The sequence below is a fragment of the Bombina bombina genome, unplaced genomic scaffold (genome assembly GCF_027579735.1).
Source record: "Bombina bombina isolate aBomBom1 unplaced genomic scaffold, aBomBom1.pri scaffold_838, whole genome shotgun sequence".
Classification (NCBI taxonomy): Eukaryota; Metazoa; Chordata; class Amphibia; order Anura; family Bombinatoridae; genus Bombina; species Bombina bombina.
In genome coordinates, this window is record NW_026511148.1 from 3,538 (window position 1) to 23,704 (window position 20,167).

General features: G+C 42.4%; 1 protein-coding gene across 1 annotated transcript in view; it reads left to right on the plus strand.

The window, feature by feature from the left end:
- Nucleotides 1-460: 460 nt before the first annotated feature.
- Nucleotides 461-20,167, plus strand: part of LOC128643634 (beta-1,4 N-acetylgalactosaminyltransferase 1-like) — a gene marked incomplete at its 5' end in the record, with an annotated part of 135,695 nt that continues 115,988 nt past the window's right edge. The window contains one exon of the mRNA XM_053696467.1: nucleotides 461-634. Within this exon, the coding sequence (XP_053552442.1) occupies nucleotides 461-634 (174 nt within the window). The remainder of the gene's footprint in view (nucleotides 635-20,167) is intronic.

Sequence of the window (20,167 nt, forward strand, 5' to 3'; positions counted from 1 at the left end):
AAATCCTATCGTTTCACAAACGCTAGGATTTACCATCACTTTAAAAGACCACTAAATGCAGTAGAATTGCATTGCTAACAAATGCATGATAAAAAGACAATGCATTAACACATTTTTTTTGGCAAATTAATTTTTTCTCTCCATTTTCCAGCCCCCTGTACCATGTGACAGACCTTAGCCAATCACAGAATAGTAGTATATATATATATAATATATATATATATATATATATACATACACAGTATATATATATATATTATATACACCCTTTGAGCTTGTGCATATGCTCAGTAGGAGCTTGTTCCCCAGAAAGAAAAGTGTATATAAATAAATTATAATGGAAGTAAATTGGGAAAGTGTCTTAAAACTGCATGCTCTATCTGAATCATTAAAGTTTATTTTGACGTGAGTGTCCCTTTAAGACCACTAAAACCACTGTTGTCATTGGGCTGTTTTATAGACTGCTTCCAAAGAACAGCTGCAAGTGCCATGTGGATCCTACCCTGAACTTTCCATTCAGGAGTGAACTGATTGGGAAACCTTATGCCGTCAACTTCATCCCAGAAATGAACACATCACAGCTAGAGGAACTTAAACGGCAAAGGGAGCATGAATATAAGAAACACAGGATAAGGTGACACAATATTTTTTCAATCACTTTTTGAATGTTGTATAATACATGTATTGGCCATTATAAAAGTTCAATGATATAAATGATTATGGATGGTACAGTGATAACTTTCCAATGTATAGATAATTTTACTATGTGAAATATGTTCTTATGCTTTTTATGTTAATTTTAAACAACATTCTGCAATTAACAGTCTTTGGATAAAGGAATGTTTTCCTGAGAAGATCTAACACAAAACTGTAAGCCCTCTTAGAAACAAATTCAATGCTCCCCCTTCCACCATTCCAAACCTTTAGAAGTTGCATGCAAAAGTATTGTTTTCTGAATTATTCTACTTCATTAGAAGAGTTGCTTTTGAATATGTAAAATATGCAAATATTGTAAATTACATCAAAGGAAAATCAACCTAAAGACATGAAAAAAATATAAAAACTAAGGCCTAGATTTGGAGTTCGGCGGTAGCCGTCAAAACCAAAGTTAGAGGCTCCTAACGCTGGTTTTGGCCGCCCGCTGGTATTTGGAGTCAGTGATTAAAGGGTCTAACGCTCACTTTTCAGCCGCGACTTTTCCATACCGCAGATCCCCCTACGCCATTTGCGTATCCTATCTTTTCAATGGGATCTTTCTAACGCCGGTATTTAGAGTCGTTTCTGAAGTGAGCGTTAGAGCTCTAACGACAAAACTCCAGCCGCCTGAAAATAGCAGGAGTTAAGAGCTTTCTGGCTAACGCCGGTTCATAAAGCTCTTAACTACTGTACCCTAAAGCAGTGTTTTTCAACCAGTGTGCCGTGGCACACTAGTGTGCCGTGAGAGATCCTCAGGTGTGCCACGGCAGACTGACAACAGTGTGAAATATTTTTAAACTTTGCTTGTTTTTTACTCCCAGTGCAGGGGTAGTTTGTAGGAGGCATGGCATAACAGCACAATACATACAGTATGTGTGTGTTTGTGTGTATGTGTATATATATGCTATATTAGGCTACAATGTGTGATTTTTTTTAAATTTTGGGATGGTGGTGTGCCACAGGATTTTTTAATGTAAAAAAGTGTGCCACGGCAAAAAAAAGGTTAAAAATCACTGCCCTAAAGTACACTAACACCCATAAACTACCTATGTACCCCTAAACCGACGTCCCCCCACATCGCCGCCACTCGATTAAAATTTTTTAACCCCCTAATCTTCCGACCGCCACCTACGTTATACTTATGTACCCCTAATCTGCTGCCCCTAACCCCGCCGACCCCTGTATTACATTTATTAACCCCTAACCTGCCCCCCACAACGTCGCCGCCAGCTACTTAAAATAATTAACCCCTAATCTTCCGACCGCAAAGCGCCGCCACCTACGTTATCCCTATGTACCCCTAATCTGCTGCCCCTAACACCGCCGACCCCTATATTATATTTATTAACCCCTAATCTGCCCCCCTCAACGTCGCCGACACCTGCCTACACTTATTAACCCCTAATCTGCCGAGCGGACCTGAGCGCTACTATAATAAAGTTATTAACCCCTAACCCGCCTCACTTACCCTATAATAAATAGTATTAACCCCCTAATCTGCCCTCCCTAACATCGCCGACACCTAACTTCAATTATTAACCCCTAATCTGCCGACCGGAGCTCACCGCTATTCTAATAAATGGATTAACCCCTAAAGCTAAGTCTAACCCTAACACTAACACCCCCCTAACTTAAATATAATTTACATCTAACGAAATAAATTAACTCTTATTAAATAAATGATTCCTATTTAAAGCTAAATACTTACCTGTAAAATAAATCCTAATATAGCTACAATATAAATTATAATTATATTATAGCTATTTTAGGATTAATATTTATTTTAAAGGCAACTTTGTAATTATTTTAACCAGGTACAATAGCTATTAAATAGTTAAGAACTATTTAATAGTTACCTAGTTAAAATAATTACAAAATTACCTTTAAAATAAATCCTAACCTAAGATATAATTAAACCTAACACTACCCTATCAATAAAATAATTAAATAAACTACCTACAATTACCTACAATTAACCTAACACTACACTATCAATAAATTAATTAAACACAATTCCTACAAATAAATACAATTAAATAAACTAGCTAAAGTACAAAAAATAAAAAAGAACTAAGTTACAAAAAATAAAAAAATATTTACAAACATAAGAAAAATATTACAACAATTTTAAACTAATTACACCTACTCTAAGCCCCCTAATAAAATAACAAAGACCCCCAAAATAAAAAATTCCCTACCCTATTCTAAATTAAAAAAGTTACAAGCTCTTTTACCTTACCAGCCCTGAACAGGGCCCTTTGCGGGGCATGCCCCAAGAATTTCAGCTCTTTTGCCTGTAAAAGAATAAATACAATACCCCCCCCCAACATTACAACCCACCACCCACATACCCCTAATCTAACCCAAACCCCCCTTAAATAAACCTAACACTAAGCCCCTGAAGATCTTCCTACCTTGTCTTCACCATCCAGGTTCACCGATCCGTCCTGAAGAGCTCCTCCGATGTCCTGATCCAAGCCCAAGCGGGGGGCTGAAGAGGTCCATGATCCGGTCAAAGTCTTCATCCAAGCGGGGCAGAAGAGGATCTTCCATCCGATTGAAGTCATCATCCAGGCGGCATCTTCTATGGTCTTCCATCCGGAGCGAAGCGGCAGGATCCTGAAGACCTCCAGCGCGGAACATCCATCCGGACCGACGACTGAACGACGAATGACTGTTCCTTTAAGGGACATCATCCAAGATGGCGTCCCTCGAATTCCGATTGGCTGATAGGATTCTATCAGCCAATCGGAATTAAGGTAGGAATTTTCTGATTGGCTGATGGAATCAGCCAATCAGAATCAAGTTCAATCCGATTGGCTGATCCAATCAGCCAATCAGATTGAGCTCGCATTCTATTGGCTGTTCCGATCAGCCAATAGAATGCGAGCTCAATCTGATTGGCTGATTGGATCAGCCAATCGGATTGAACTTGATTCTGATTGGCTGATTCCATCAGCCAATCAGAAAATTCCTACCTTAATTCCGATTAGCTGATAGAATCCTATCAGCCAATCGGAATTCGAGGGACGCCATCTTGGATGACGTCCCTTAAAGGAACAGTCATTCGTCGTTCAGTCGTCGGTCCGGATGGATGTTCCGCGCTGGAGGTCTTCAGGATCCTGCCGCTTCGCTCCGGATGGAAGACCATAGAAGATGCCGCCTGGATGATGACTTCAATCGGATGGAAGATCCTCTTCTGCCCCGCTTGGATGAAGACTTTGACCGGATCATGGACCTCTTCAGCCCCCCGCTTGGGCTTGGATCAGGACATCGGAGGAGCTCTTCAGGACGGATCGGTGAACCTGGATGGTGAAGACAAGGTAGGAAGATCTTCAGGGGCTTAGTGTTAGGTTTATTTAAGGGGGGTTTGGGTTAGATTAGGGGTATGTGGGTGGTGGGTTGTAATGTTGGGGGGGGGGTATTGTATTTATTCTTTTACAGGCAAAAGAGCTGAAATTCTTGGGGCATGCCCCGCAAAGGGCCCTGTTCAGGGCTGGTAAGGTAAAAGAGCTTGTAACTTTTTTTAATTTAGAATAGGGTAGGGAATTTTTTATTTTGGGGGTCTTTGATATTTTATTAGGGGGCTTAGAGTAGGTGTAATTAGTTTAAAATTGTTGTAATATTTTTCTTATGTTTGTAAATATTTTTTATTTTTTGTAACTTAGTTCTTTTTTATTTTTTGTACTTTAGCTAGTTTATTTAATTGTATTTATTTGTAGGAATTGTGTTTAATTAATTTATTGATAGTGTAGTGTTAGGTTAATTGTAGGTAATTGTAGGTAGTTTATTTAATTATTTTATTGATAGGGTAGTGTTAGGTTTAATTATATCTTAGGTTAGGATTTATTTTACAGGTAAATTTGTTATTATTTTAACTAGGTAACTATTAAATAGTTCTTAACTATTTAATAGCTATTGTACCTGGTTAAAATAATTACAAAGTTGCCTGTAAAATAAATATTAATCCTAAAATAGCTATAATATAATTATAATTTATATTGTAGCTATATTAGGATTTATTTTACAGGTAAGTATTTAGCTTTAAATAGGAATCATTTATTTAATAAGAGTTAATTTATTTCGTTAGATGTAAATTATATTTAAGTTAGGGGGGTGTTAGTGTTAGGGTTAGACTTAGCTTTAGGGGTTAATACATTTATTAGAATAGCGGTGAGCTCCGCTCGGCAGATTAGGGGTTAATAATTGAAGGTAGGTGTCGGCGATGTTAGGGAGGGCAGATTAGGGGTTAATACAATTTATGATAGGGTTAGTGAGGCGGATTAGGGGTTAATAACTTTATTATAGTAGCGCTCAGGTCCGCTCGGCAGATTAGGGGTTAATAAGTGTAGGCAGGTGTCAGCGACGTTGAGGGGGGCAGATTAGGGGTTAATAAATATAATATAGGGGTCGGCGATGTTAGGGCAGCAGATTAGGGGTACATAGGGATAACGTAGGTTGCGGCGGTTTACGGAGCGGCAGATTAGGGGTTAAAAAAAATATGCAGGGGTCAGCGATAGCGGGGGCGGCAGATTAGGGGGTAATAAGTGTAAGGTTAGGGGTGTTTAGACTCGGGGTACATGTTAGAGTGTTAGGTGCAGACGTAGGAAGTGTTTCCCCATAGGAAACAATGGGGCTGCGTTAGGAGCTGAACGCTGCTTTTTTGCAGGTGTTAGGTTTTTTTTCAGCTCAAACAGTCCCATTGTTTCCTATGGGAGAATCGTGCACGAGCACGTTTTTGAGGCTGGCCGCGTCCGTAAGCAACTCTGGTATCGAGAGTTGCATTTGCGGTAAAAATGCTCTACGCTCCTTTTTTGGAGCCTAACGCAGCATTTGTTTGAACTCTCGATACCAGAGTTAAATTTATGGTGCGGCCAGAAAAAAGCCTGCGGAGCGTTAACAGCCCTTTTACCGCCAAACTCCAAATCTAGGCCTAAACGTTTCACATTCTTTTAAAGACAGTTGTTAAAGATTTTCATGGGAGAAAAAGATATGTAAGATTTTACAGCTCCAGAGCAATCTAATGGTACACCATTGATGTTATGTTCACCTGACTGCAACATCTGCTACTTATTGGCCACGCAAACACCAGCTTTTCAGACCGAAAAGGCTAGGGGGCAGGGTTGAAAAATCATCAATTAACTCTTTGCAGCACTGCTCAGTTTTTGACTATGCTTTTCAAACAGTGCTTCGTTCTGGTTACACTGTTAAGGGAAATTTACAGAGTGCAGCCAGGGCACAACACTCTTTGAAGAGAACTGTCTGATGTGAAGCAGAGCTGTAACTTTCTCCTTTGTGAAAGCAGAAGGTGAAAAAAATGGAAAAATTAACTGTTGTCTGCTTTTCAGAAAAACGCAATGGAAAGTTTAAAGCCCTTTTATCTCATATCTCTTTCTGGCTTGAAATTAAGTGATTTAAAATAGAAAATACATTATATATATATATATATATATATATATATAAAGATCTATTCAAAGCAAAGATTAGCTTGAGAGCAATATACTGATGTATTTTTTAACTCTTTGATGATACCGGCCATTGCAAGGGCTTTCAGGGCTGTAGAAGCACGGGTCTGCACTATTTCTGCATGCCTCAGCAGACACAGATCTGCAGATTACAGTGCTTTTCTTTTGTACAAATGCTTAATTTTGGTCACCTCTTTATATGTTTCTAGGTCCACATAAAACTTTCTAAAGACCTTGAAATCTGAAGTAAATCAATTAATACTTTTAAGCTATTGAATGTGATCTATGTTTTTGTTGTTTCTTCTCAAGGTGCTGAGAAATTTAGTCAGGTTTTCAGCCGAAAATAATGAAGGGTGGGGCTGATAGGATATGTATTATACAATACCAACAATTAAAAATCTTGCATACAACAATAACTTCCTATAAATTGTTTTTATACAAGGAAAGTCCAAGGCTTCATTAATTACTTGTGGGAAATACAGAACTTGGCCAACAGGAGGAGGCAAAGACACCCCAGCCAAAGGCTTAAATACCTCCACCACTCCCCTCATCCCCCAGTCATTCTTTGCCTTTTGTCACAGGAGGATGGCAGAGAAGTTTTGGAAGATTCAAAGCAGTCTCTTATGGAGGGTAGTACTCTTCGGAATAGGACTGGAGTTTTAAGTAGTCTTGTCAATCTCTCAGTGAGAGCATTGACAAATGTTAGGGTCTGGAGATGCAGGGAGAGTCTTTCTGCGAAACCATCCAGACTCGTATTAACAGGTCCTTAAGCAATCAGTGTTGATGATTTTTACTGCCTGGTTTCACTCACTCAAGTCCATGTCAGGAGTGATGCTACAACACTGTTAAACTAGAGAGGCCGTGTTCCTGTTCCACAGCGTAGATTCTGGTAAGATCATTTCATTTTTTATACCTGTAATGATAACGCAAGAAGTCAGTGTGACTCCTTTTATCTGTATAGAATCAAGGGTTAATATCTCCGGAAGGTGATTATTGAACAGGGGCGGATGTATTCATGATTACTTTATTGTGTTTTAGTTTACAAGATATGACAAGTCCACAGATTTCATCCTTACTTATGGGATTACGCCTCCTGTTTAGCAGGAAGTGGCAAAGAGCACCACAGCAGAGCTGTATATATAGCTCCTCCCTTCCCTCCCACCCCAGTCATTCTCTTTGCCTGTGTTAGTGATATGAAGAGGTAAAGTGAGGTGTTAGTTTAGATTCTTCAATCAAGAGGTTTTTTATTTTAAAATGGTGCCAGTGAGTACTATTTTTCTAAGGGAGAAATCGTCAGTCTATAACTTCCCAAGAGGAGTGGAGACATTTTATTTTTCTGCCCTGATGTTGATGATCTTAGCAAACGTTATCTAAGATCCATATTGGTTCCCACAGAGCAGCTGAAGGTAGTGTAAAGAAAAATCTTCAGTGTGGAGAACGGTGTCATGCTACAAGCAGCATTGAGGTATGTTCAGTCTTTTGTTTCTGGGGAGACTTGATACATCAGAACAGGCTGACAGTATTCTCTAACTGGGAAGGGGTAATCAGTATGCACTATAGGAGAAATGGTGTACTGGAATTCTCTGTTATTTTAATTATTTAAGAGTGTGCTGGTATGTTACTTTAAATTTACTATGTGGGCTGACGCTGGGAGATGCGGTTACTGGCTATCGTTATGCTGGGGTTATATCTGGCTTGGCAGGAGATGATATTCACTGAAATGCGCTTTATTGCGCTGAGTGTGTATATAATGGGGCACATGGCTTTAATATATAAAGGACCGACATGTTTTTTTTTTTATTATCTACCCATGCGGGTCTCGGTTAGGCTAAGAGTTACGCCCATGGTGGGCGGGGCCTATTTTCGCACGCTCAGTCGCGCAGTGTGTTTTCCGGATCGGCAACAAGGTTCTGAGGCTCCGGTGGGGCCTAGCTCTGTTTTGTAATCGTAGGGTACAGAGAGGCTTCAGTGTGATCTGGGGGCAGGTAGGCGCCGCAGCAGAGCTGTGGCGAGGTGCAGGGGCCTGAATTGATATACATTGATATACATTAATAAATCTGATAAAATTGATATAAATTGATATATAACATAACCTAACAAGTGGTGCAATATTGTTAAGCTATTTTGGGCACATAAGGGCATTTTTTTATTGCTGCAAACGTTGTTTTGTCTAATAACAGAAAAATTGTTGCACTTTTATTATTTAGAGGCGCAGTACATTTTTTAGTTAAAAATGTTTTGATATGTTTTGACTTCAGAGTACAAATATATCAAGTAAAGAACGATTATTATTGCTATTGCTAGTCTGTTTAACATGTCTGAACTTGAGGAAACTACTTGTTCTATGTGTTTAGATGCCATTGTGGAACCCCCTCTTACTTTTTGTCCCTCATGTACTGAAAGGGCCTTACAATGTAAAGAGCAGATTTTATTTAAGGAAAGTGTGTCTAAGGATGATTCTCAGTCTGAGGAGAATCTGGGTATGCCGCTTATTTCTCCCCAAGCGTCACAACCTTTAACGCCCACCCAAGCGACGCCAGGTTCATTTACTCTGCAGGATATGGCTGCAGTTATGTCATCTACCCTTACAGAGGTTTTATCTAAGTTGCCAGTGTTACAGGGCAAACGCAGCAGGACAGAGGTCAATTTGAATACTGCGACCTCTGATGCTTTGTTAGCTATTTCCGATGTACCCTCGCAGGGATCTGATTTGGGGGTCAGGGAACTTCTGTCTGAGGGGGAACTTTCTGATTCGGGAAGTGTGTTACCTCAGATGGACTCGGACATCATGTCCTTTAGATTTAAGCTTGAACACCTCCGCCTGTTACTTCGGGAGGTTTTAGCGACTCTGGATGACTGTGACTCTATCGTGGTACCACCAGAGAAATTGTGTAAGATGGACAAATACTTAGAGGTGCCTGCTTACTCTGATGTTTTTCCGGTTCCTAAGAGAATCTCGGAAATTATTACGCGGGAATGGGAAAGACCGGGTATCCCGTTCTCATCTTCTCCTAATTTTAAGCAAATGTATCCCATATCTGATACCGTCCGGGACTCTTGGCAAACAGTCCCTAAGGTGGAGGAAGCTATATCTACCCTGGCTAAGCGTACAACTATTCCTATTGAGGACAGTTGTGCTTTCAAAGACCCTATGGATAAGAAATTGGAGGTTTTCCAAAAATAGTTATTTATTCATCAGGGTTTCCTTTTGCAACCAAAGGCCTGCATTGTACCAGTTACCACTGCGGCGGCCTTCTGGTTTGACGCCTTAGAAGAGTCTCTTAAGACTGAGACTCCTTTAGAGGAAATTTTAGATAGAGTTAAGGCTCTTAAGCTGGCTAATTCTTTTATTACGGATGCCGCCTTTCAGATTGCCAAATTGGCGGCTAAGAATGCCGGATTTGCCATTTTATCGCATAGAGCGTTATGGTTAAAATCTTGGTCTGCTGATGTGTCATCTAAGTCAAAGCTTTTGGCAATTCCTTTCAAAGGTAAAACCCTATTCGGGCCTGACTTGAAAGAAATCATTTATGACATTACGGGAGGTAAGGGTCATCTCCTACCTCAGGATAGAACAGCTAAACTGAGGGGTAAACAAAATAATTTTCGTTCCTTTCGAAACTTTAAAGGAGTCCCCTGTTCTTCCTCTTCTTCCGCTGAACAGGAAGGGCATTTTGCTCAGGCCAAGTCCGTCTGGAGATCAACCAGGCTTGGAACAAGGGTAAACAACCCAAGAAGCTAGCTGCTGCTACCAAGACAACATGAAGGGGCGGCCCCCGATCCGGGACCGGATCTTGTAGGGGGCAGACTTTCTCTCTTTGCCCAGGCTTGGGTAAGAGATGTTCAGGACCCCTGGACACTGGAAATCGTATGCCAATGGTATCAACTGGAATTCAAAAATTCTCTCCTAAGGGGGAGGTTTCTTCTTTCATGATTGTCTGTAGACCAGATAAAAAGAGAAGCGTTCTTACGTTGTGTAAAAGACCTCTCTACTATGGGAGAAATTCGTCCCTTTCCAAGACTGGAACAGGGGCAGGGGTTTTACTCAAATCTTTTCGTGGTCCCCAAAAAAGAGGGCACGTTTCGACCTATTTTAGATCTAAAAAGTCTAAACAAGGTTCTCAGAGTCCCATCCTTCAAGATGGAGACCATTCGAACAATTCTGCCATTGATCCAGGAGGGTCAATGTATGACTACCGTGGACTTGAAGGATGCATATATTCATATTCCTATCCACAAGGATCATCACCAGTTCCTAAGGTTTGCCTTTCTGGACACACATTTTCAGTTTGTGGCTCTTCCCTTCGGGTTGGCCACAGCACCCAGGATCTTCACGAAGGTTCTAGGGTCACTTCTGGCGGTTCTCAGGCCGCGGGGCATTGCTGTGGCGCCTTATCTGGACGATATTCTGATCCAGGCGTCTTACCATCTGGCAAAGTCTCATACAGACATGGTTCTGTCCTTTCTGAGGACTCACGGGTGGAAGGTGAATCTAGAAAAGAGTTAATTAATTCCAAAGACAAGGGTTCCCTTCTTGGGAACCCTAATAGATTCCATATCCATGAAAATTTTCTTGACGGAGGTCAGAAAGTTAAAGATTATGAATACATGCCGAGTCCTTCAGTCCAATCCTCATCAGTGGCTCAGTGCATGGAGGTAATTGGATTGATGGTGGCGGCAATGGACATCATTCCTTTTGCTCGTTTTCATCTCAGACCACTACAACTGAGCATGCTCAGACAGTGGAATGGAGATTATGCAAATTTGTCTCCTCAGATAGATCTGGATCAGGAGAAAATAGACTCTCTTCTTTGGTGGTTGTCGCCGGATCATCTGTCCCAAGGGACGTGCTTCCGCAGACCCTCATGGGTGATAGTGACAACAGACGCCAGTCTACTAGGTTGGGGTGCAGTCTGGAATTCCCTGTAGGCTCAGGGAGTGTGGAGTCAGAGTCTCTACTTCCAATCAATATTCTGGAATTGAGAGCAATATTCATTGCACTTCAGGCGTGGCCTCAGTTGGCTTCGGCCAAATTCATCCGCTTTCTGTCGGACAACATCTCACGACTGTGGCTTACATCAATCATCAGGGAGGAACAAGGAGTTCCTTAGCGATGACAGAAGTATCCAAGATAATTTGATGGGCGGAGGCTCACTCTTGTTATCTGTCATTAATCTACATCCCAGGAGTGGACAACTGGGAAGCAGACTTTTTAAGCAGACAGACGTTTCATCCAGGGGAGTGGGAAGGTCTGATTCTCAGATGGGGCAGACCGGAATTGGATCTGATGGCGTTTCATCAGAATGCCAAGCTCCCAAGATACGGATCCAGGTCAAGGTATCCTCAGTCCGAACTGATAGATGCCTTGGCAGTGCCTTGGTCGTTCAACCTAGCTTATGTGTTTCCACCGTTTGTTTTCCTTCCCAGGGTGATTGCACAAATCAAACAGGAGAGGGCTTTGGTAATTATAATCGCGCATGCGTGGCCTCGCAGGACTTGGTATGCCGATCTGGTGGACATGTCCTCTCTGCCGCCGTGGAAGATTCCATTGAGGCAGGACCTTCTCATTCAGGGACTCCTCCGACATCCAAATCTAGTTTCTCTGCCGCTGACTGCTTGGAGATTGAACGCTTGATTTTATCTAAGCGGGGGTTCTCTGATTCGGTCATTGATACTTTGATTCAGGCACGTAAGCCTGTCACTAGAAAGATCTACCATAAGATATGGCGTAAATATCTTTGTTAGTGCGAATCCAAGGGCTACTCATGGAGTAGAGTTAGGATTCCCAGGATTTTATCTTTTCTCCAAGAAGGATTGGAGAAGGGGTTATCAGCAAGTTCCTTAAAGGGACAAAAATCTGCTTTGTCGATTTTACTACACAAGCGTTTGGCAGATGTTCCAGACGTTCAGTCTTTTTGTCAGGCTTTGACCAGAATAGAGCCGGTGTTTAGACCAATTTCTCCACCCTGGAGTTTGAATTTAGTTCTTAATGTTCTTCAAGGGGTTCCATTTGAACCCATGCATTCCATAGATATTAAGTTGTTATCTTGGAAGGTTTTATTTTTGGTTGCTATTTCTTCTGCTCGTAGAGTTTCTGAGCTTTCTGCGTTACAATGTGACTCGCCTTATCTTATTTTCCATTCGGATAAGGTGGTTTTACGTACCAAACCTGGTTTCCTTCCTAAGGTTGTTTCTAACAAGAATATTAATCAGGAAATTGTTGTTCCTTCCTTGTGTCCTAACCCTTCTTCTAAGAAGAAGCGTCTGTTACATAATTTGGACGTGGTCCGTGCCCTGAAGTTTTACTTGCAGGCGACTAAGGAATTCCGTCAATCATCTTCATTATTCATTGTTTTTTCTGGAAAGCGTAGGGGCCAGAAAGCTACGGCTACCTCTCTTTCTTTTTGGCTGAAGAGTATCATCCATCTGGCATATGAGACTGCTGGACAGCAGCCTCCTGAAAGAATTACGGCTCATTCTACTAGGGCTGTGGTTTCCTCATGGGCATTTAAAAACGATGCTTCTGTTGAACAGATTTGCAAGGCTGCAACTTGGTCGTCTCTTCACGCTTTTTCCAAATTTTCCAAATTTGATACTTTTGCTTCATCTGAGGCTGGTTTTGGGAGAAAGGTTCTTCAAGCAGTGGTGCCTCCCGTTTAGGTTCCTGTCTTGTCCCTCCCTTTCATTCGTGTCCTATAGCTTTGGTATTGTATCCCATAAGTAAGGATGAAATCCGTGGACTCGTCATATCTTGTAAAAGAAAAGGAAATTTATGCTTACCTGATAAATTTATTTCTTTTACGATATGACGAGTCCACGGCCCACCCTGTCATTTCTAAGACAGATATTTACTTATTTTTGTTAAACTTCAGTCACCTCTGCACCTTTGGCTTTTCCTTTCTCTTCCTAACTTCGGTCGAATGACTGGAGTGGGAGGGAAGGGAGGAGCTATATATACAGCTCTGCTGTGGTGCTCTTTGCCACTTCCTGCTAAACAGGAGGCGTAATCCCATAAGTAAGGATGAAAACCGTGGACTAGTCATATCGTAAAAGAAATAAATTTATCAGGTAAGCATAAATTTCCTTTTTTGCTGCGACATGTGTGAGATGTGGCTCAGGCAATGTGTGAACACTCAGGTTCTTTCTTCATTTTGATTACTGCACAGACTGTTTAGTTTGGCATGCTTTTTCTCGCCTGCAGGGGCGAGAAAAAAAGTTTTTAGAATATACATGGCACTCCATGTGACTGGGTGTGGCCTCATTCTCTTCCTTTTCCTGGAGATGAAAGCTGTTTCTCTGTGGGCCTGTGTCATAGGAGGTGGTGAGTGCACCGGCCATTGGGGTATAAAGGTGCCATTTATTTTTTCTATAGTCCGTATTAGAGGCGCAAGCTATGGAGGACTCTGATGGGTTAGAGGGTACTCCCTCTTTGCCTAAATCTAATGCCTGTGTTCCCCAAGGCAGAACATGCTGTGATCTGAGATGTCATCGCAGAAAATGCAGCAGGTCTGCAGAAAGAACAGGACACATGCATAAACCTTCATGGGAATTAATTTTGCAGTGCGGAGCTACATCAGGCTTTTCTCTTCAAACAGCGCTGTGCCCTGGCTACACTGTGTAAATTTTCCTTAAGAGTGCAGCCAGAGCTGTTTGGAAAGTAAAGTCAAATATGGGGCAGCAGTGCAAAGTAGCAGCGTATAGATTTTTCAACCCCGCATCCTAGCCTTTCCCAGTCTGCAAAGCTGTGTCTCCTGAGTGTAAGACATTCTATGCAATGCACCTTTTTTATTACTACATTTTTACCTTATAATTAATGTGATGTTAGACCAAGAGTAAAGGAAACAAATTTATTCAAATGATATTCTAAAAACTTTTTTTCTGCAGCTAATCTGCAATGCAATTTTCAGTTGCTGCAATATATTATTTAAAAAAAAACGTTAAAACTTGCTTTATTCTCCAAATAATCATCAAAGTGCAATTAAGCTGGCTCCTTAGTGTAAACAGCCTCAATTAACTTTTTATTTCAAAGTGAACTGCAGAAAAATTTTCACTAAAAAAATCTCATCGCAGGAAGTGAAAAAATGTTCTGCCTCTGGGCCTGTGTTTATTGTGAGGAGGCTACGGTATATCCGCCTGCTCATCTATGTTCCACATGCCTTGATAAAATAGTGATATCTAAAAAGAACAAGATGTTTAGTACCACTGAGCCGTCTACCTCAGAGGGGTCTCCGTCCCGCGTGGTGCGTTCCCTACAATAATTCCTGTGGCCGCCAGATTTTGCTGATCAGTTGCAAACGGCGGTGTCTGCGGCCTTCAGTGCTTTATCTCGCACTGCTAAGCGCAAGCGAAAGGTTAAACATTGCTATCCTTTGCTAGACTTGGTTCATCTTTCTCCCCTTCTTCTTTGTTTAAGAAATTGTTCCTGGTTCCTGATTTTCAGCTAGAATTGTGTGGATCTGTCCCTAAGGTGGATGGAGCTTACTCCACGCTTGCTAAGCGCACCACTATCCCACTTGAGGATATTTCGTTGTTTAAGGAACCCATGTATAAGAAATTAGAGACCCTGTTAAGAAAGATGTTTTAGCACACAGCGTTCGTATTTCAGCCTGCGGTGGCAGGAGCCGCTACCTATTGGTGTGACTCTCTGTCAGAGATGATCGAGGTGGAGACTCCCCTCGATGAGATACAGGAAAGAATTAAGGTCCTGAGGGTAGTTAATTTGTTTATCTGTGATCCAAATATGCAGATTATTCACTTAAATGCCAAGACATCAGGCTTTTCTGTTCTGGCACGGAGGGCCCTGTGGTTGAAGTCGTGGTCTGCTGACATGACGTCCAAATCTTGATTACTTTACTTGATTTAAGGGAATGGTTCTTTTCGGTACAGGCCTGGACTCTGTCATATCCACGGTCACGGGGGGCAAGGGTGCCTTTCTACCGCAGGATAAGAAGAATAAACCTAAGGGTCCTAATTTTTGTCCCTTTCGTTCGGACAAGTCCCAATGACAGCAGCCTACCGCAAAGCCCGAGCTGTCCAAGGGATCTTGGAAACCATCTCAGTCTTGGAATAAAGCCAAGCAGAGCAAGAAGCCTGCCGAGACAAAATCGGCATGAAGGGGCGGCCCCCGATCCGTCTCTGGATCTTGTAGGGGGCAGACTATCTCTTTTCGCTGAGGCTTGGTTGAGAGACGTGCAGGATCCTTGGGTTCTGGAGGTTATTGCCCAGGGTTACAGGATAGGTTTCAAGACACACCCTCCCAGGGGCAGATTCCTCTTGTCAAATCTATCGAGAAGGAGGGCACGTTTCGCCCGATTCTAGACCTAAAGTACTTAAACAAGTTTCTGTCGGTCCCATCGTTCAAGATGGAGACGATAAGGTCTAATCTGCCCTTAGTTCAAGAGGTTCAGTTCATAACTACTATAGACTTGAAGGATGCTTACAGCACTTCCAGTTTGTAACTCTCCCGTTCGGTCTGGCTACTGCTCCAAGAGTCTTTACGAAGATTTTGGGAGCGTAGGTATTGCAGTAGCACCTTATCTGGATGACATTCTTGTCCAGGCTCTGTCCTGCCGGCCGGCAGAGGACCATTCGAGAGCTCTTCTACTTCTTCTTCAATCTCATTGATGGAAGATAAACTCAGGAAAAAGTTCTCTGGTTCCCAGTACCAGAGTGGAGTTCCTGGGCACGATAATGAAGATATGTCTGACAGACCAGAGACATTGCAAAATTGCCTCCAGCTGTCTTGCCCTTCAGACCTCCTCAAGGCCATCTGCGGCCCAGTGAATGGAGGTGATTGGGCTCATGGTATGCAGTATAGATGTCATTCCATTCGCCAGGTTCCATCTACGACCTCTTCAGTTGTGCATGCTGAGGCAATGGAACGGCGAGATTGTGACTACGGACTCGAGCCTCTCAGGATGGGAAGCTGTTTGGGGTGCCAGGAGGGCACAGGGCAGGTGGAATCGGGAGGAGTCGCTTCTTCCTATTAACATCCTAGAACTTCTAGGAGAGTCCAGTTCTCCATTGGGCGGACCTAAAATTATTTTGTTCTTCTTCTGGCACCATTTATACCCTGATATTTCTCCTACGGTTCCTTGTTCCCTCTGCAGAATGACTGGGGGATGAGGAGAGTGGGGGAGGTATTTAAGCTTTTGGCTGGGGTCTCTTTGCCTCCTCCTGGTGGCCAGGTTCTGTATTTCCCACAAGTAATGAATGAAGCCGTGGACTCTCCTCGTACAGATGGAAATTAAATTATCAGGTAAGCATAATTTATGTTATTTCATTAAAGCTCAGAAAATGGTTGCTAGTAGGTTATTATTATTATGTTTTTTTTGTATAGCGCCGCCAAATTCTGTAGCGCTGGGTACAATGATAGGGGTATACAATGACAACAGTTTGATAAAAATACAAAACATAAAACTAAACAAATCTGGTACAGGAGGAAGAGGGCCCTGCTCCGGAGAGCTCACAGTCTACAGGTTTAGGGTGCAGAGACATAAGGTTGGGGTAGCTTGTTACATCAGTTTTAGTTGCAGTAGTGAGTCAGGCAGTTCATGTATTAGTTTGGTTCGGATGAGGGATGGAGGAGATATGGTACACCTCTCTGAATAGGTGGGTTTTCAAGGAGCGTCTGAAGCTATACAAGGTTGGAGACAGTCTTATGGAGCGGGGTAGAGAGTCCCAGAGGACAGGAGCAGAACGTGCGAAGTCTTGGAGGCGGGAGTGGGACGTAGAGATAACAGGAGTGGAGAGACGTAGGCCAGAGGTTGATCGAAGAGGACGGGATGGGGAATATTTCACAATAAGAGAGGAAATATAGTTGGTAGTTAGACTGTTTAGTGCTTTGTAAGTTAGGGTTAATACTTTAAACTGTATTCTGGAGTGTATGGGGAGCCAGTGTAGAGACTGGCAGTCGCTGATGTAGATCAACTACTTAGTTGGATGAGTCTAGCTGAAGCATTCATAATAGATTGGAGGGAGGAGAGGTGGTGTTTTGGAAGGTCATTTAGTAGTAGGTTGCAGTAATCAATGCGTGACAAAATGAGGGAATGAATAAGTATTTATGTTGTTTTTTGAGTAAGGAAGGGACGAATTCTGGAAATGTTGCGTAGGTGTGAATGGCAGGATTTGGTAAGCGCTTTTATATGTGGGTTGAATGTGAGCTTTGAGTCTAGTGTGACCCTAAGACAGCGAACCTGGGGTGAGGTGTTGAGAATAGAGTCTCCAACTGTCAGAGAAATGTCAGGTGTTGGATGTCTCGAAGAGGGGGGAATAAGAAGCAGCTCAGTTTTAGACAGATTGAGTTGGAGGTAGTGTGAAGACATCCAAAAGTAAATTGCAGAGAGGCAGTTGTAAATCTGGTTAAGTAAAGAGGGAGAGATATCAGGAGAGGAAAGATAGATTTGGGTATCATCAGCATATAAGTGGTACTGGAATCCAAAGGAGGCTATAAGTTTTCCAAGGGAGGATGTATAGAGAGAGAAAAGCAAGGGACCCAAGAAAGAGCCTTGCGGTACTCCAACTGAGAGAGGCATAGGATCGCAAGATATGTTGTTAAAGGAAACTGAAAACGAGCGGTTTGAGAGATATGAGGCAAACCAGGAGAGGGCTGTGTCTTGGATGCCAAATGAATGTAGTATTTTTAGGAGGAGAGGATGGTCGACTGTGTCAAAAGCAGCGAATAGGTCAAGAAGAATTAGTAAGGAGTAGTGGCCTTTTGCTTTATCTGATAACAGGTCATTTGTTACTTTAGCAAGAGCAGTTTCTGTTGAGTGTTTAGGGCGTAAACCAGATTGTAGTGGATCAAGTAAAGAGTTAGGGGCCTATTTATCAAAGGTATTGCGGACCTGATCCGACAGTGCGGATCAGGTCCGCAAGACCTCGCTGAATGCGGAGAGCAATACGCTCTCTGTATTCAGCATTGCACCAGCAGCTCACAAGATCTGCTAGTGCAACGCCGCCCCCTGCTGACTCGCGGCCAATTGGCTGCCAGAAGGAAGGTGTCAATCAACCCGATCGTATTCGATCGGGTTGAATTGCGGCGTTTCCTATCAGCCTCATCATAGCAGGCGGTCAGGGTTATGGAGCAGCAGTCTTTAGACCGCTGCTTCATAACTGCTGTTTCTGGCGAGTCTGAAGACTCGCCAGAAGCACGGGCCCACAAGCTCCGTTCGGAGCTTGATAAATGGGCCCCTTAGTTGTGAGAAATTGAGTTAGCCGATTGTAGACCAGTCATTCCAATAATTTTGAAGCAAAGGAAAGTAAGGAGACCGGTCGATAGTTAGAAGGAGTTGAGGGGTCAAACTAGGTCTTTTTTAGGATTGGTATGATTGACGCATGCTTGAATGTATCCGGAAATGTGACAGCGGTGAGAGATTGGTTAAAGAGATGAGTTAGGGTAGGGTTTAGTGATGCAGAGAGAGAGGGAAGAAGTTGTGAAGCAATAGGGTCGAGTGAGCAGGTTGTGAGATGAGCCAAGGATAGGAGTACAGAGACTTCTTCCTCTGTTACAGTGGGGAAGTAGCATAGAGTTTAGTTAATCGAAAGGGCTGGGTAGGATTGCTGGGTTTGAAGGGTGTGAGGTGCAGATCTCTTTCCTAATGGTGTCAATTTTATTTTTGAAGTGATCAGCAATAATCTGAGCAGTGAGGTTGGTAGTGGGCAGGGGTGCAGGCGGATGTAGAAGGGAGTTAAAGGTTGAGAACATCTTTCTGGGGTTATATGCATGAGATGACACAAGAGTGTAAAAATAGACTTGTTTGGCCAGGCTGAGCGCAGAGTTGTAGGACTTAAGGATGAATTTATAATGCCGGAAATCAGCACAGGTGAGTGATTTCCTCCACTGCCGTTCAGCAGCCAGTGAACATCGCTGAAGATATCTGGTCTGTTTGGTATGTCACTGTTGCCGTCGAGTGATTGATGTACGACGAGCAGTGGAGGGTGCAGCTATGTCAAGTGTTGATTTTAGCGCCGAATTGTACTGTAAAGCAATGAAGTTTGGGCAAGAGAGTGAAGAAATGTCAATAAGCAGAGGATTCAGTTGCGTTGAGAAGTCTGTGAGATCCAAGTCCTTTAAATTCCTGTAAGGTAGCAGTTTCTTGGTAGGTTAGATGAAAGCACAGATAAATACCTATAATCAATTATAGAAGAATAGTGATGTGACAGCGATTTTTTTTAATGGCTAATAGCCCCAAGGCAGAACATGTTATCTGAGATGTTATTGCAGAAAATGCAGTATGTCTTCAGAATAAACAGGACACATGCAGGAACTGTAAGTGCTTTTGCTTTGCAGCGCTGCACGACATCCTGGCTGTTCTCTTCAAACAGCACTGTGCTCTGGTGGAACTCTGTTAATTTTCCTTAGAGAACAGTCAACTATGGAGCACTACTGCAAAGCTGCAGAGCATTGATTGATGACTGGCTCTCAGGGTTTGTTTCAAGCCTGCCCCCTGGCATCTCCTAGTCGGTAAAGCTGTGACTCCAGAATGCAAGATGTTCTTGTAAGTGATGCACATTTACTACAGTTTTACCTACATAATGTTAGACCAAGAGCAAAGGATACAAAGTATTCAAGATACAATTTAAAAACTTCCTTTTTTCCCTGCAGCTAACTTGCAATCCAATGTTCAAGTTCTGCCTCTGGGGCAAACAAGAAAAAAAGAGAAAAGGTGCATTATTTCATGTCAACGAACAAATCAGCGTATGCTTTCCTTGTAGTAATTTAGGGCCAGATTACGAGTGGAGCACAAAATTGCACTTTCGAAAGTGCAATATCTGCGCTCAATAGAGGTTGCTTCCAGAGGCTCCAATGGGAGCCTCGTTCTTGTGTCTTCAGACATGGCATGAGAAGTTGCACAGTGATGGGCAGTAATTTTAAATATATATGTTTATGAATATAAACATATATATTTATGTGTTAACATGTGTATATACCGCAATGTAAAGGCACTGTATTTTTTTTTTTCTAACACCCCACCGGCCACTTTTAACCCCTAAAAAATGCCTAA